This window comes from Branchiostoma floridae, chromosome 18 (assembly GCF_000003815.2).
Source record: "Branchiostoma floridae strain S238N-H82 chromosome 18, Bfl_VNyyK, whole genome shotgun sequence".
Lineage (NCBI taxonomy): Eukaryota > Metazoa > Chordata > Leptocardii > Amphioxiformes > Branchiostomatidae > Branchiostoma > Branchiostoma floridae.
In genome coordinates this window covers 6,087,787-6,101,806 of record NC_049996.1, presented here as the reverse complement: position 1 = coordinate 6,101,806, position 14,020 = coordinate 6,087,787, and the positions used below count along the sequence as shown (strand labels likewise).

Here is a 14,020-nt window from a genome sequence, read left to right as displayed (position 1 = left end):
AAAAGTTTGTTAATTTGGCCCATATATGGAGCAAACTCATGTTCCAACAAATATTCAAGAATATTATTTTGTATTTAAGTGCATATTTGTGACCATTTTAGTCTTTTTACTGCATCTTTTCAAGCCAAAGCAAGACAACATGATAAGTCTAAAAGACGCGCCATGTGTTTTCAATCGGCCAGGCCCCGGGCCGGCCGGGAGCATGGGGACCCCCTGGGACATTGATTGACAGGGATATGATGACTTTTGCATCTCATCTGACTTCGGGAATCGTCGGAAACCAATAGTATTCCTTTTTTTGTAAGATTAATTCACGGCATACGTTCGTGTGACACCATATTTGGAAGTGCCATATGCTGGGGGAGGGGTGTGTGCCTGGTTGTATGTATTGAGTTTATGGGCTGTACCATTCCTGGGGACCACACGACTCCCAGATAATTTGTATGAAAAAAAAGCATATTTCGGTAATATCTTCGTCATATATGTGATTTGGTGAACAAATATTACTAACAACCTTAACTTTGTGTTCACATAACTGCTAGTGACCATCATTTTGGTAGTATTTTGATGTGTTTTTAAATAACTTTAAGACAAACGGACGGCAGTCTTTGAAACCGGAAGTTGAGATTCGGCCGTAATTTTATTCAAACCTTTGACTATTTCCTTAAATATAACTTGATGGATGTTATGTACATATACTTTTGTAAGTTGTGTCCAAGTTTCGTTGTAGTAGGATGAAAAATGCCTACGCTACAGGGTTGAAAAGATAGTAACCCCTACGTGCCCCCAGACCCACGCTGGGACACTCTGGGGGCACCTTAAAAACTGTTGGGGTGCATTCGAAGTGGAAATATCGAATGGCATTCAAAGTGGATTCCAAGTGTATTTTAACTATTCTAACTGCAGTAGGACTGCATTCTTCGGCATTCCAACATTATTTGAAACATTCTTATTTCATTTGATGGAGAACCGAAACGACAAGCCACTTTGATTCCTGACAGAATGTGGCAAAAGAATATCTGAAATGCAGTGAGAATGTCTAGAATACACTACTAATTCACAGGAATAGAAAAGAATTTTCATTCTGACGGCATTTTGGCTCATTCCTTCTGGTGTGAAGGGGATTGGCCACCTGAATGGCCCCGAATGTGGCACAAATTTTTGCAAATACTTAATTCCGGCTGGTTCTGCTTGATTCCTGCTGATTCGGTTTCAGTATGAAGGCCCTATTATGTCTAGAAATGTACATGACTTGGTTGTGCCCTCTCTATCCCAGGTCAGGGTGTTACAGGGCAAAGAACCCCCATGCTTCCTCAGCCTGTTCCAAGGTGGCATGGTAGTACACATCGGGAAGAGAGAAGAAGAGGACACCAACACACAAGGTAACATTCTCTCCAGGTTTGACATATTTGAGATGTTAAACTGATAGAGGAAAGTGTTTCTTCTGTGGACATGTTGTTTGCAGTGGTCTGGTGTAGTTAACTTTTACATTGTACAACACTAGAGTCATTGTACATCGTTCTTCATATTTTCATCCTATCATTTTGTCTCTGCATTCCTTAGAGCTAGCAAAACAGCAAGAACAGGTGGTTTGATTTGATTTGATTTATTATGATTGCAAAACTGTGCAATATAAGTAGGTTCCCGGCAGCCATATGCTGGTGATGTGACGCACAAGAGCAGAACATTAGAAAAACCGCATGGTTTCATCTGTTGGGTGATTGTGATGTGACATTTTTTTGTGTCATGCTATCATACCAGTATTCATTACCAGTATTAGTAGTAAAATAAATAGTTGTCAATTAGAATAAAGTTGGAAATCAAAGTTGCCACTTCAATCTGACAACCCTGTTGATTATATACAATGTCATGTAACTTTCTTCAGTCATACAGTAAGCCCAGGTTATACATAGCCAAACATGGCTCTCACACCAAGGATCGGCGGTACATTGTTTTGTAGTTGGAGAGCAGTCAGACCAGAACGTTGGGAGGCCATGTTTGGCTATGTGGAACCTAGGCTTTATTTAAGTTCAAAACATTGGGGAATGTATTTAATTTATGTCGAAAGGGAAGATTTTGTTTTTGTTATTTTTTTTACTACTTGATGATGCTGATGATACCATTCCTGGTACAATAGCTGTAGACTAGTCTTCATTATTTGCTGCAGCTGTTAACATTTTATATGATTTATCATGCTTGCCAGGAAGAAGGCATAACAGACTGACAGGTATTGTACTGTACTAGACAGGAATATGCTGTGATTAACACTTAGTCTAGCTCATCCAACTGTACTTGGGGTGTCCAGCATATATCTAATATACACCAAAAAGTAGTTACTCGAGCAACTGGATATGGTTTTGGAAACCAAATCCAGTTGCTTGAGTAACTACTTTTTGGTGTATCTTATTACCTGGATGTCTAACCCACATCGACGTATATCTAATATATATATATACAGTAATAAATTTTAACAGAGTTTGGTACCTTGCCCTCTTCCTTAACCCTCCCCCCAAAATCACTACAGTTGCTGGGTTCACATGTTCTTGTTGACAGACTAATATTGGCTTAAAGGTACGTATTGTAGAATATGACCAATCAAAAAGAAAAGAAGGCACTGCTTTTTGTCATTTTTCTACATTGTAAGTTGAATCTACTTTTATTGCTACATAGCAATGTTTACAAGCCCACTGCCACCTGATCTGTTTGCCATCTTATCCAACTTTCTGACAAATCCCAGAAGGCAGAATTCTCAAAGTTCTACAGTCTGTTGACAGTCTGTTTCTGCAAATATTTAAGTAACACTTCATCCCCCATGTGATGACATTATTGTTGACAGCTGATTTTTTTGCAAGCCTTTGTGGTGCATCATGTTATTTTCAACTTTTGGGGTAACTTTGCTGGCAAGAAATCTTGTAACTCGGAGGCATGTCCAACCTAGCCTCTGTTTTACGTTGTGCAGTAACTGTTGCAATTAGTTAAATTTTTGGTAGACTGCAGGAAAATAGGGCTTGCTTTGCATTGTTACCAAAGCTTCAACTTTGAAGAAAAGAAAATGACACAAATATGTTGAACAACTGAGTATCATTTATGTCAATCTGAAAGGAGATTTTCGAATTCTATTAATATTTGCAGTTTTAGCAACAAAATTCTATGATACGTACCTTTAACAACCTTAACTGGAGCATTGGCCAAATATGTCTGACTGTTGTATGACAATTTTTTAACATCATCTTCCCACATGAAAATTTTTACGATATTACACATGCACACATGCATTACCTTCTTCATTTCACTTCTTGTGTGCTTGATTGTGTTACTCATGTCTGTTGCTCAATGTTTAAGATAATTTCCATTTCCTCTATTGCAGATACTGGGGCCTCCTGCCCCTCCCATACAGGTACATGGAACTGTTACATGTTGGTTTGGTGATGGTTGGTAGAATAACAATGACATGTGAGCAGGATATTTCACCCTAGTAGGGCTCTAGCCAGCGACCGTTTTTCCGTCAATTGACGGAAATTTGCTGCGTGTGAGATTTTACTGCCTCAAAACTCATATCACAAGGAAAGGAGGGTAATACTTGTTGTTTTATGTCCAATATTTCTTCTATGAACGAATGTCGCTGCCGATATCACTGGTCGGGCCATGGGGATTCCCCGTGCACATGGCCGGCATGTTTCTGATCAGCGTGTTTGGCTTCAATATACGATGTTTATAGAGACTTAAAAATTGTAGTACAAAACGTCAGGGTGGCGTCTAATTTTTTTCTCAATGACAACATTTAATACTTTGTAATGTCATAGCGAAAATCAATTTTTGTAGTTATCGCGACAATGAGAATTGGCTGACGGAAAAAAATTTCAAGCTGGCTAAAGCCCTGGACCCTAGAAAGAGCCCAACTGACAAATTGTCTAACTTTGTGGCTGGTTGTTTCTTGCATCTAAAACAGTAGTGAATTTAGAGTTTTGTGATAACTTTTGTATAACCCTTCCCTAAGAAAGAATTTTCTTCTTCTACAAGGTTTTTATTTTATCCCCTTTGATTAAGTAAAGATGTCAAATTTTTGGTTCCTAGCAGCATCTTTTTAAATTTCACTGTTTATTTTCATGGAATGAAGGAATAGCAGGGTACTGCTTAATGCATTTTAGGTTCCCAGCTGTTTTCACAGTGACCCTCTTCAAGGCTAACTCAAAACCCCAGTAAAGATTTCTGTTCTGTCTTCTGCCTGACTACCCCTGTGTCATACTGAATCCTTCCACTCTATTAAAGATGTCTTTTCTCTCCTTGTTTGGAGTTCATGTACATACATTGTACAGTATATGGTGTATTGGAGGCACCTGGAGGCGGATCCAGAGGGTAGTTACGGTTAGATCAGTGCCAGTTGACTCTACCAGTACTGTCTGTAGCAACCTTGCCAAGGTGCTAGTAGGTGGTTTTCATTGGGCACTTATGTGACTATAGCGGTATCCCAAACTCAAAACCACTGCGAACACTCCTTACTGCAACATAACATCACATCATACAGAATTGTATGTCAAAAATGTGAAAATCTAGAGTCCTTTGAAAACATACATATGTCCAAAGCATCCCTGTACCAAGTTTCAGATCATTCATGGGATCAGACACCATAAGTGAAAAAATACATAAAAGTTATGGCTTAATTTTTTGTGGGGGTGTTGCATCATTTGATGAGAATATGCAATCATTATGATAGTAGTTTTTTAAATGGATCTTTTGTCCAAGACAAGGTATGGTATGATATGGTCTTGACATTTGGGTGGCTAGTTGCAGTGTCATTGTCTACATTGTTGCCATCTTGACTGTCCAGAAGATCTTTGGTCATATCTGTGGCCATAAAGGCATATCACTGCATCCTTCTAACAATGCATTATATCATGATCATATACTGAGATAGTGTATATAGGAAGGGAGTGATGTTGGAAGACTGTTATTTCAAAAGTTATCATCTACTGATATACAAGGCTGGGGAGATGTTTTCACATGTGTTGTTACATTTGTTGATGAGCTGAAACAGTATTATACTTCAACGAGGGTTTCTTGTCTTTAGAAGCCGAATCAGATATTAGGCTTTTGCTTATGGTGACACCAACTCTCCTTATAATACATGTGTTTGTTAGATGTAGTCTGTTTTACATCTCACACCACTGTTTTTTTATTATATGAGTGTTTGTGTTTAAATTTGTGAAAAATTATCATCATTGCCTCATTTGGGCCATGGTATACATTACTAACTAATTACTTACTTACAAAATAACTCATTTTTTAATTGATTCTTGCGACACATTATCATATGCACCTTAGGTATCAAGATGACTGGCACAAAAGTACTGTCTGATTTACATTGTACTTCTCTGTAGAACTACAATGTCATGTATTGGTAGGAATGTCAGTTTGACATACATTGTACATGTCCAAATGCGATCATGTGTACAGCGTACGTGTGCTAGTGCACGCCGTAAACATTGTTAGTTTATACGTTTCCGGTACTGTACATACACTATGTATAATTATACTTACATACATAACTGTACATACATTATGTATTGTTAGGTCCATGGAGATTCTACTGCATACGAGGTGAACTCCCACAAGAGGCATGTTTGCGAGAGCTTCCTGTGGACGTCCACCGGCTGAGGTCGCGCTCATCATTCCTGCTGCTCAACATCAAGATGAACAGAGTCTACATCTGGCACGGCTGTAAGGCACACCAGGGAACCAGGGCAGTGGCCAGGAGGGCAGCCAACATGCTGCAGGACAGGTAACATGTAGGGTACAGGACAGGTACTGGGATGTGGAACATGTAGGGTACAGGACAGGTACTGGGATGTGGAACATGTAGGGTACAGGACAGGTACTGTAACATGTAGGGTACAGGACAGGTACTGGGATGTGGAACATGTAGGGTACAGGACAGGTACTGGAACATGTAGGGTACAGGACAGGCGCTGGGATGTGGAACATGTAGGGTACAGGACAGGTACTGGGATGTGGAACATGTAGGGTACAGGACAGGTACTGTAACATGTAGGGTACAGGACAGGTACTGGGATGTGGAACATGTAGGGTACAGGACAGGTACTGTAACATGTAGGGTACAGGACAGGTACTGGGATGTGGAACATGTAGGGTACAGGATAGGTACTGTGATGTGGAACATGTGGGGTACAGGACAGGTACTGGGATGTGGAACATGTAGGGTACAGGACAGGTACTGTAACATGTAGGGTACAGGACAGGTACTGGGATGTGGAACATGTAGGGTACAGGACAGGTACTGGGATGTGGAACATGTAGGGTACAGGACAGGTACTGGGATGTGGAACATGTAGGGTACAGGACAGGTACTGTAACATGTAGGGTACAGGACAGGTACTGGGATGTGGAACATGTAGGGTACAGGACAGGTACTGGGATGTGGAACATGTAGGGTACAGGATAGGTACTGGGATGTGGAACATGTAGGGTACAGGACAGGTACTGGGATGTGGAACATGTAGGGTACAGGACAGGTACTGGGATGTGGAACATGTAGGGTACAGGACAGGTACTGGGATGTGGAACATGTAGAGGGGACTGTAGGGATAACAGCCTTTTACTTCAGTTAGATCAGTTCATCCTCTGTAGAGAGGTCACACCACAATTTTCACATAGTCCTGTCCAGCATGACAGTCACTTTGGTTGTTTGACCCATACAGAAATAGACATTGCCCCATTTTACCTAGTATAATAAATGAAAGGAGATAAGTTTGAGGTAAGACAGCTAAGACAACTTTTACTGTGCCAGAATATGCTGAAACTAAAACAGACCATTCCTGACTTCCATGCCTGTTGTCTGTCGCCAGATGTCCCTTAGAGTGTGGTCTGACTCCGAACAGCAGTCTGTCTGTCATCGAGATGGAAGAAGGGAAGGAGCGCAGGGAATTCTGGGTAGCCTTGGGCGAGAAGGACAGGACTGTGTATGACTGCATGTTGGAAGGTACTTTTGTGGTTTATACATTTCTACTGAAGCTCTAGGAAGCTTGGCAATTTGTAGGAGACTTATAATTTATGTACCCTACTGTAATTTACATCTTTCATTAAACAAAAATGTAACTTTTAACCACTCCACAAAACTATTGCCTTCAGATCCAGTGGACTTTAAGTTCACCCCAAGGATGTTCCAAATGTCGAGTATCTCCGGACAGTTTGAGGTGACAGAAGTTCTGCACCCAGCACGAGTGGGACCCCGCGATGTCTGTCCTCATCCCTTCCTACAGTCAGACATGTACACAGCCTCTCAGCCAGGTGAGTCAGTTCTGTCCCCATCCCTTCCTACAGTCAGACATGTACACAGCCTCTCAGCCAGGTGAGTCAGTTCTGTCCCCATCCCTTCCTACAGAGATGTACACAGCCTCTCAGCCAGGTGAGTCAGTTCTGTCCCCATCCCTTCCTACAGACAGACATGTACACAGCCTCTCAGCCAGGTGAGTCAGTTCTGTCCCCATCCCTTCCTACAGACATGTACACAGCCTCTCAGCCAGGTGAGTCAGTTCTGTCCCCATCCCTTCCTACAGACAGACATGTACACAGCCTCTCAGCCAGGTGAGTCAGTTCTGTCCCCATCCCTTCCTACAGTCAGACATGTACACAGCCTCTCAGCCAGGTGAGTCAGTTCTGTCCCCATCCCTTCCTACAGACAGACATGTACACAGCCTCTCAGCCAGGTGAGTCAGTTCTGTCCCCATCCCTTCCTACAGTCAGACATGTACACAGCCTCTCAGCCAGGTGAGTCAGTTCTGTCCCCATCCCTTCCTACAGTCAGACATGTACACAGCCTCTCAGCCAGGTGAGTCAGTTCTGTCCCCATCCCTTCCTACAGTCAGACATGTACACAGCCTCTCAGCCAGGTGAGTCAGTTCTGTCCCCATCCCTTCCTACAGTCAGACATGTACACAGCCTCTCAGCCAGGTGAGTCAGTTCTGTCCCCATCCCTTCCTACAGTCAGACATGTACACAGCCTCTCAGCCAGGTGAGTCAGTTCTGTCCCCATCCCTTCCTACAGTCAGACATGTACACAGCCTCTCAGCCAGGTGAGTCAGTTCTGTCCCCATCCCTTCCTACAGTCAGACATGTACACAGCCTCTCAGCCAGGTGAGTCAGTTCTGTCCCCATCCCTTCCTACAGTCAGACATGTACACAGCCGCTCAGCCAAGTGGGTTAACACACTACAACAACTCTCTCAACATGGGGAAAATAAATTGGTGACCGTATTATTTTAGAAGTTGAAGATAACAAAAGTGCCATTCATGTTTGTGTTTGTTTGTACAATTACTGTTGTCATGATTATGTACACGTATTTCTGCATCCTAGGCATATCACAACATTTAACTGTCGTCTTGTCATCGTGTGATGAGACACATTATTTCCCTGATCTCCAAAGCCCTGTCATGATCAGGACTTGGTAATTCCCAGGAAGAGAACTAGCATCTCCAGTTTGCAGTCTCAATGCTTACCTTGTTTACCTGCTGGAAGGAGTCAGAACAGCACTTTGTTTAACGTAATAAAATGTGTAGGGTTAAAGAAGTCTTTTAGACTAGGTTTTCATTACTGTAGCCATGTTCTGGTTTTCCATATCTATCAGTGAAAAAAATTAAGAGTTTCTGCTTAATTTTTTGTGGGGTTGACGCCCTCCAAGCTATTGTTGTGGAACCATTGGCCTAATGGAGCAGTTGTGAAAGTTGTTACACCACTGTACAGGCACCATTTCCCTCCTATGTCAGTTTATATACTGACCATGTCATGGTTGAACCAGCCAAAGAGATGCTTTTTAAAGGGATCATTTTTTCCCGTCCTCGTGGATTTTCCTGCACCCTCGGGTTGGTCTGAATGTTGATGTTTGTTTGTGTACATGTGCAGCCCAATTCCTGGTTGACAACCTGCATGAGGTGTACCTGTGGCAGGGCTGGTGGCCGGAGGACGAGGAGTTCACGGGGTCGGCTCAGATCAGATGGGACATGGACCGCAAGTGTGCCATGGAGACCGCCATGAGTTACTGCAGAGGTACGATATGTCAAATAACACACTCAACTGGAAAATAACTGTCGTTTTTGTCAGGTTTGTGTATGGTGCGACATGTCATGAGATAACCATCTGCTATTGCCATACATAAATGAAACAAACGTATATGGTCATGCAGTATACACGTATGTATATAACATCTATTATTAGTTAATATGTATAGTTAATATGTATGTACATGTGATGAGAGCTCACATGCATTGACATCATACAAGTACCAGTAGGAACAACATTGAGGATAAGTATAGTTATAGTTTGGAAGATGGAGTATTAAACTACATTTACAGGCCACAACCCTGACATTACTGTACATTCTGCACGCCCGCCAGTCCTGTTCACCTACAAAATGTACATGTACATTGTACGTGAACAGCACATACATGTACACCATTGATTTGTTGTGAGTAGGCCACTATTTTATGTAGCCTCTCTGAAAGTTATGGAATCTGTACATGTTGTTTGTTTGTAGAGAGGAGACCAGACAACCCCCCTAAAGCCTACCTGATCCATGCTGGGCTGGAGCCCCTCACCTTCACCAACATCTACCCTTACTGGGATCACCAGGAGCACATCGCAGCCATCAACATCAGGGTCAGTGGGTTTCATCATCTCAAGTTAGGAATTAGGAATTTTGCAAGCGCTGTCGGCAACCTTATGAAACTGTCATGATTCCAGTATGATGGATGTTTTGATTTTTGTCAAGTGAGACAAAGTGGTTGAATTTTTTCCTGCCCCAAGCTGCATATTTCATCATCATCATCATATCATCCATTATTGGTTTCAACATAGCAGGTATAATAGCAGCCTTAATGGCGTTGAAATTTGCAACATAAAACCGTATATGTACAATGAGAGACAATGTTATTAAAATAGTGAACATCATCATCGTCGCGGGCTACTTGCCCAGACCAGGTCCACTCTATAAATAGTGAACAACATCCCCGACATTATGTAGCCATCATTACTAACTAAGTGTCTACAGTCTTGCTGCACATTATTTTGTACAAATTTACATGTACATCAGATTCCAGAGTCTGGGGAGTGCCACAATGCCCAAGTTCTTGCTTCCACAGCCTCAGAGTCAGACTCACTGTTTACATAAGGGATTGTTAAATACAAAATGTAGGACTTTTATGTTAAAGATCAGTCAGATCCCAACTTTTATGAAACCTGGTTATATTTTGTGAATTTGAGCGGCTTAAACCGGATTGAATCAGATTATATTAAAATTGTCTCAAACCAAGGACAAATCAGATTTCATAAATCTGATTGAGGCCAGTTATCTCATAATCCGGTTTGAATGTTTTTTTCTTCTGAAATTAGATAAGTATCGTCAATCAGAGCATTACATTTCTTGCTGCAGTAGATACAGTTGGTACAACATGTATATGTTGATGATGTTTTCTGATTGTTCGCAGGATGGTAAGGTACGGAACAAGGCAGTCCTGGTGAGCGATGTGCTGAAGAGGCTAACCAAATCTCAGTACACCTTTGATGAGCTGATGGAGCGACCATTACCAGAAGGAGTCGACCCCATGAGACTGGAGAAGTATTTGGAACAAGCTGACTTTGAGGTATGTTTACATGTAGCTGCTAGGTATGTACATGTACATCATCATACAGTACATGTATACAGATGTACCATGTAGCTGCAAGGTATGTACATGTACATTGTATACAAATGTACCAATGTATAAAATACCAGAATAAGGGCAAATCATTAGAACCTATGTCAGGGCTCTAGCCAGAGTCTGTTTTTCCGTCAATTGACGGAAATTTGCTGCGTGTGACGGAAAGACCAAAACCAATTTGTCAACCTTGACTGACAAAAATCCCGGGTGGAAGCTACTGGCTGATTGGGGATGCGTCCATGATCGGAAAGCCACACACTGTTTGTTTTGCTATTGTTATGTTATGTATTGTTGACGATGTGTGAAAGAACTATAAGAGAGCATCTGAATGTTGTAGGTCTGCACAGATCTAGATTGACAGTATACATATATGTACTACATGTGTGTATACTTTCAATGTAGATCTGTCCATGTAGCTCTGCTCTGCTAGCCCACAAGGCAGACTATATGCTTTGTTTTTATCACCTAATTTTTTGGCCCAACTTTACATTTCAGATGACTGTAGAAGCCTTAAGCATGTACATTAGGGCTGGGTATCGGTGCAGTGTACCGGTACAAAACCGTTTTTTCTTCTTGGACATGTCCAGAAAAACCGGACCTGAAAAAATTAGGTGGACCGGATGTTGGACCGATTAGAAAATTAACAGATTATTTTATCAGGCATTCACACGTTTTGGCGCTTGCAGGCGGAAGAAAATAACAAGAGTAAAATAGAGTAGAGTTTATAGTAATTTCTACCAAGTTTTACAGCCAATTGTACAGGTGTAGTTAGCGTTGTATGATTTTGAAAGGAGGTGTAAGTCCACCAAACAGATTTCCTTGTAGTGAAATGGACCATTGGTATGAGTCATACTGAATCAGGTCCATGTTCAGGTCCGGACCTGGACCTGATCCTTTGGACCTAAACCGGACCTGGACCTGAATTTTCTGTACCGGTACCCACCCCTAATGTACATGTATGTGTAGCAGCTACTTGTTGTACATGTATGTATGTTGTTGTATATATGATTAATGGTCCAATGTGTTATTGTTGCAGAGGGTCCTGGGCATGAGCAGGGAGGAGTTCTACCTGCTGCCTATCTGGAAACAGACCAACCTGAAGAAAGACATGGGCTTGTTCTGATGGCAATGCTGAAGTACATATAGAGGAAACTAGAAATAAAGCAATAACACCACTAATGCATGTAATGCTATATATTTTATCATGCTGTCTATAATTTTATGCAACAAACAATACCATATCTTGATCTGCTCGTAGCTAGTAGCTACAAATCCATACATGTAGATGTGCACATATTATATATTATGTTCTAGTTTTTCTATGTGGCCATGCAGACAGGTTTATGTTGCATTATGCACCATGGTTGATTATAGTCTAATGACCTGTTACAAAATATGAGAAGGAACATCCTCTAAAGACTTGTCCACAGCAGATGAACCTGTATATCTGAGGAGGTGTCGAACTACTGACAGAACAGGGATATACAAAATATGGAGTATTTCTGCCTCACTTTAAAGCAATTACTGCATATTAACGTGTTATACAGTATGGGCAAAAGTGACATTCTACTCTCCCTTGGTTCTGAAAGCATGTACATGTACATGTACATGTACATGTATAAAATGTATGTACTACAATTAATATTGTTTACATTTAATGAAACCACTTCTTACTGCACTGTAGATGTTTCCATGGTATTTCTGGCTGACTTGCTATTATTTTGCAAATTAAGTGTGGGGCTGCTTGTACATGTAGAATATGAGCAAGTTTTACTATCATATCTTTTAAGGTGTCTATGAGCTACAGTATTACATAGCCAGCAAATTTATGATAATTTTGGAGCAATTATTTTAAACATAGTCATAGCAGGTAACATGACATGGGTATAAATGCCACCCTTGCAATAAGATCATATCAACTTGGTAAGACAATATTTAATTTATATACACCTGTAGATGCCTTGTAAATTCACAGCAACAACCTCACTGCAAAGAAGAAATGCAGAGTTAAGTTTTTAGTAAGATTGGCTCAATTCAATGCAGGAAATGCAAAGGTTATGCTTTTTTTGTTAGTGTAAATATGAGAGCCACTGGCAAATCCTGCAGTTTCACCTTCATCTGGTGGGTAAGAATTATTGAAAATGGATGAACCCTGAGTTGACAAGAAGTATATCAAGCACTATAAGAAGGGATAACTTTTTATGGAATAAACTTGGTCTGAAGTTTCTCATGACTGTGTGTTGTACATGTGTGGGGATCCCTTCTGTCTCTCATTGAGTTATTCTTCCTCAGAATCCCTCTCATCTGTTGTAGCCAGTATTGTAGAGGATTTGTAGTGGCATGAAGCAGCCTCTACTGAATACGTCGATGTAGGTTAGACATCCAGGTAATAACTTAAAGATACACCAAAAAGTAGTTACTCATTCAACTGGATATGGTTTTGGAAACGATCAGACGTTTCAACTGGAATCCACCAGTTTTCATCAGTGACACAGAAGTGATCTGGAAGAAACAGGTCTTATACTCTAACTATGAATGAAGACAATTTCAGATGTCCAATAGGAAACGTTGTTAGACAATTCAGACTGAAGACAATTTGGATTCCAAAGAAAACAAAGGTAAGGCAAAATCAAGTTGAAGACAATTTGGAACGTCTGACCGTTTCCAAAATCATATCCAGTTGCTTGAGTAACTACTTTTTGGTGTAGCCTCTACTGAAGTCAGCCGGCTCCATTTAACCCTTGAATGGGACGTTGAGTAGGGGTGCGTACCTAAACCCACGTTTAGGTTCAGGTCCGGATTCGAATCCAGAGGTTTCTGTTCAGGTCCGGACCTAATGAGTCCGGACCTGAACCCATGGCATACTAGAATAATGTTATAATGGCATGGCGCGAGCAACTTGGCTGAATTAAGTCTTTTTCCAGCGCAAATTTCACAATTTTTGGAGGCTTCAAGATGGTTTAGATCAAAAGGATATGTGAGCGCTAGATTTTTTACAAGTCCAGAACCGAATCAGTTGGGTTTCGTGTTTTTTCGGACCTGAACTTAAACGTTTTTGTAAGTCCAGATTCAGTCCAACGTACCAGTACGCATCTCTAACGTTGAGTGGAGGTTCCATGTTTCACTTTGAGGAGAGCCACACCTCGAGTACATTAAAGAACCCACCACACTTCAGTAGTTCATCCCGGTGTGAATAGATCAAATAAATCTGCCTGGTGTTATAGTGTACAGTACAAAAATGGTGTGTTATGCAAGGTATGCAATATCTATACAATATACAAACAAATATGGGCATCAGATTATTGTCCTAA

General features: G+C 41.2%; 1 protein-coding gene across 8 annotated transcripts in view; it reads left to right on the top strand.

Annotated features, from left to right (window-relative positions):
- Positions 1-12,939, top strand: part of LOC118405565 (supervillin-like) — an 83,663-nt gene extending 70,724 nt beyond the window's left edge. For 6 of the 8 annotated variants that reach the window (XM_035805108.1, XM_035805107.1, XM_035805104.1 and 3 more), the window contains 9 exons: positions 1,277-1,382; positions 3,368-3,397; positions 5,572-5,779; positions 6,864-6,997; positions 7,147-7,305; positions 8,917-9,060; positions 9,548-9,669; positions 10,497-10,652; positions 11,746-12,939. In XM_035805108.1, the coding sequence (XP_035661001.1) occupies positions 1,277-1,382; positions 3,368-3,397; positions 5,572-5,779; positions 6,864-6,997; positions 7,147-7,305; positions 8,917-9,060; positions 9,548-9,669; positions 10,497-10,652; positions 11,746-11,832 (1,146 nt within the window). In that variant the 3' untranslated portion in view covers positions 11,833-12,939. Of the gene's footprint in view, positions 1-1,276; positions 1,383-2,203; positions 2,346-3,367; positions 3,398-5,571; positions 5,780-6,863; positions 6,998-7,146; positions 7,306-8,916; positions 9,061-9,547; positions 9,670-10,496; positions 10,653-11,745 lie in introns of those variants that run through there. The other 2 variants (XM_035805106.1, XM_035805109.1) reach the window with 2 other exon arrangements.
- The last annotated feature ends 1,081 nt before the right edge of the window (positions 12,940-14,020 follow it).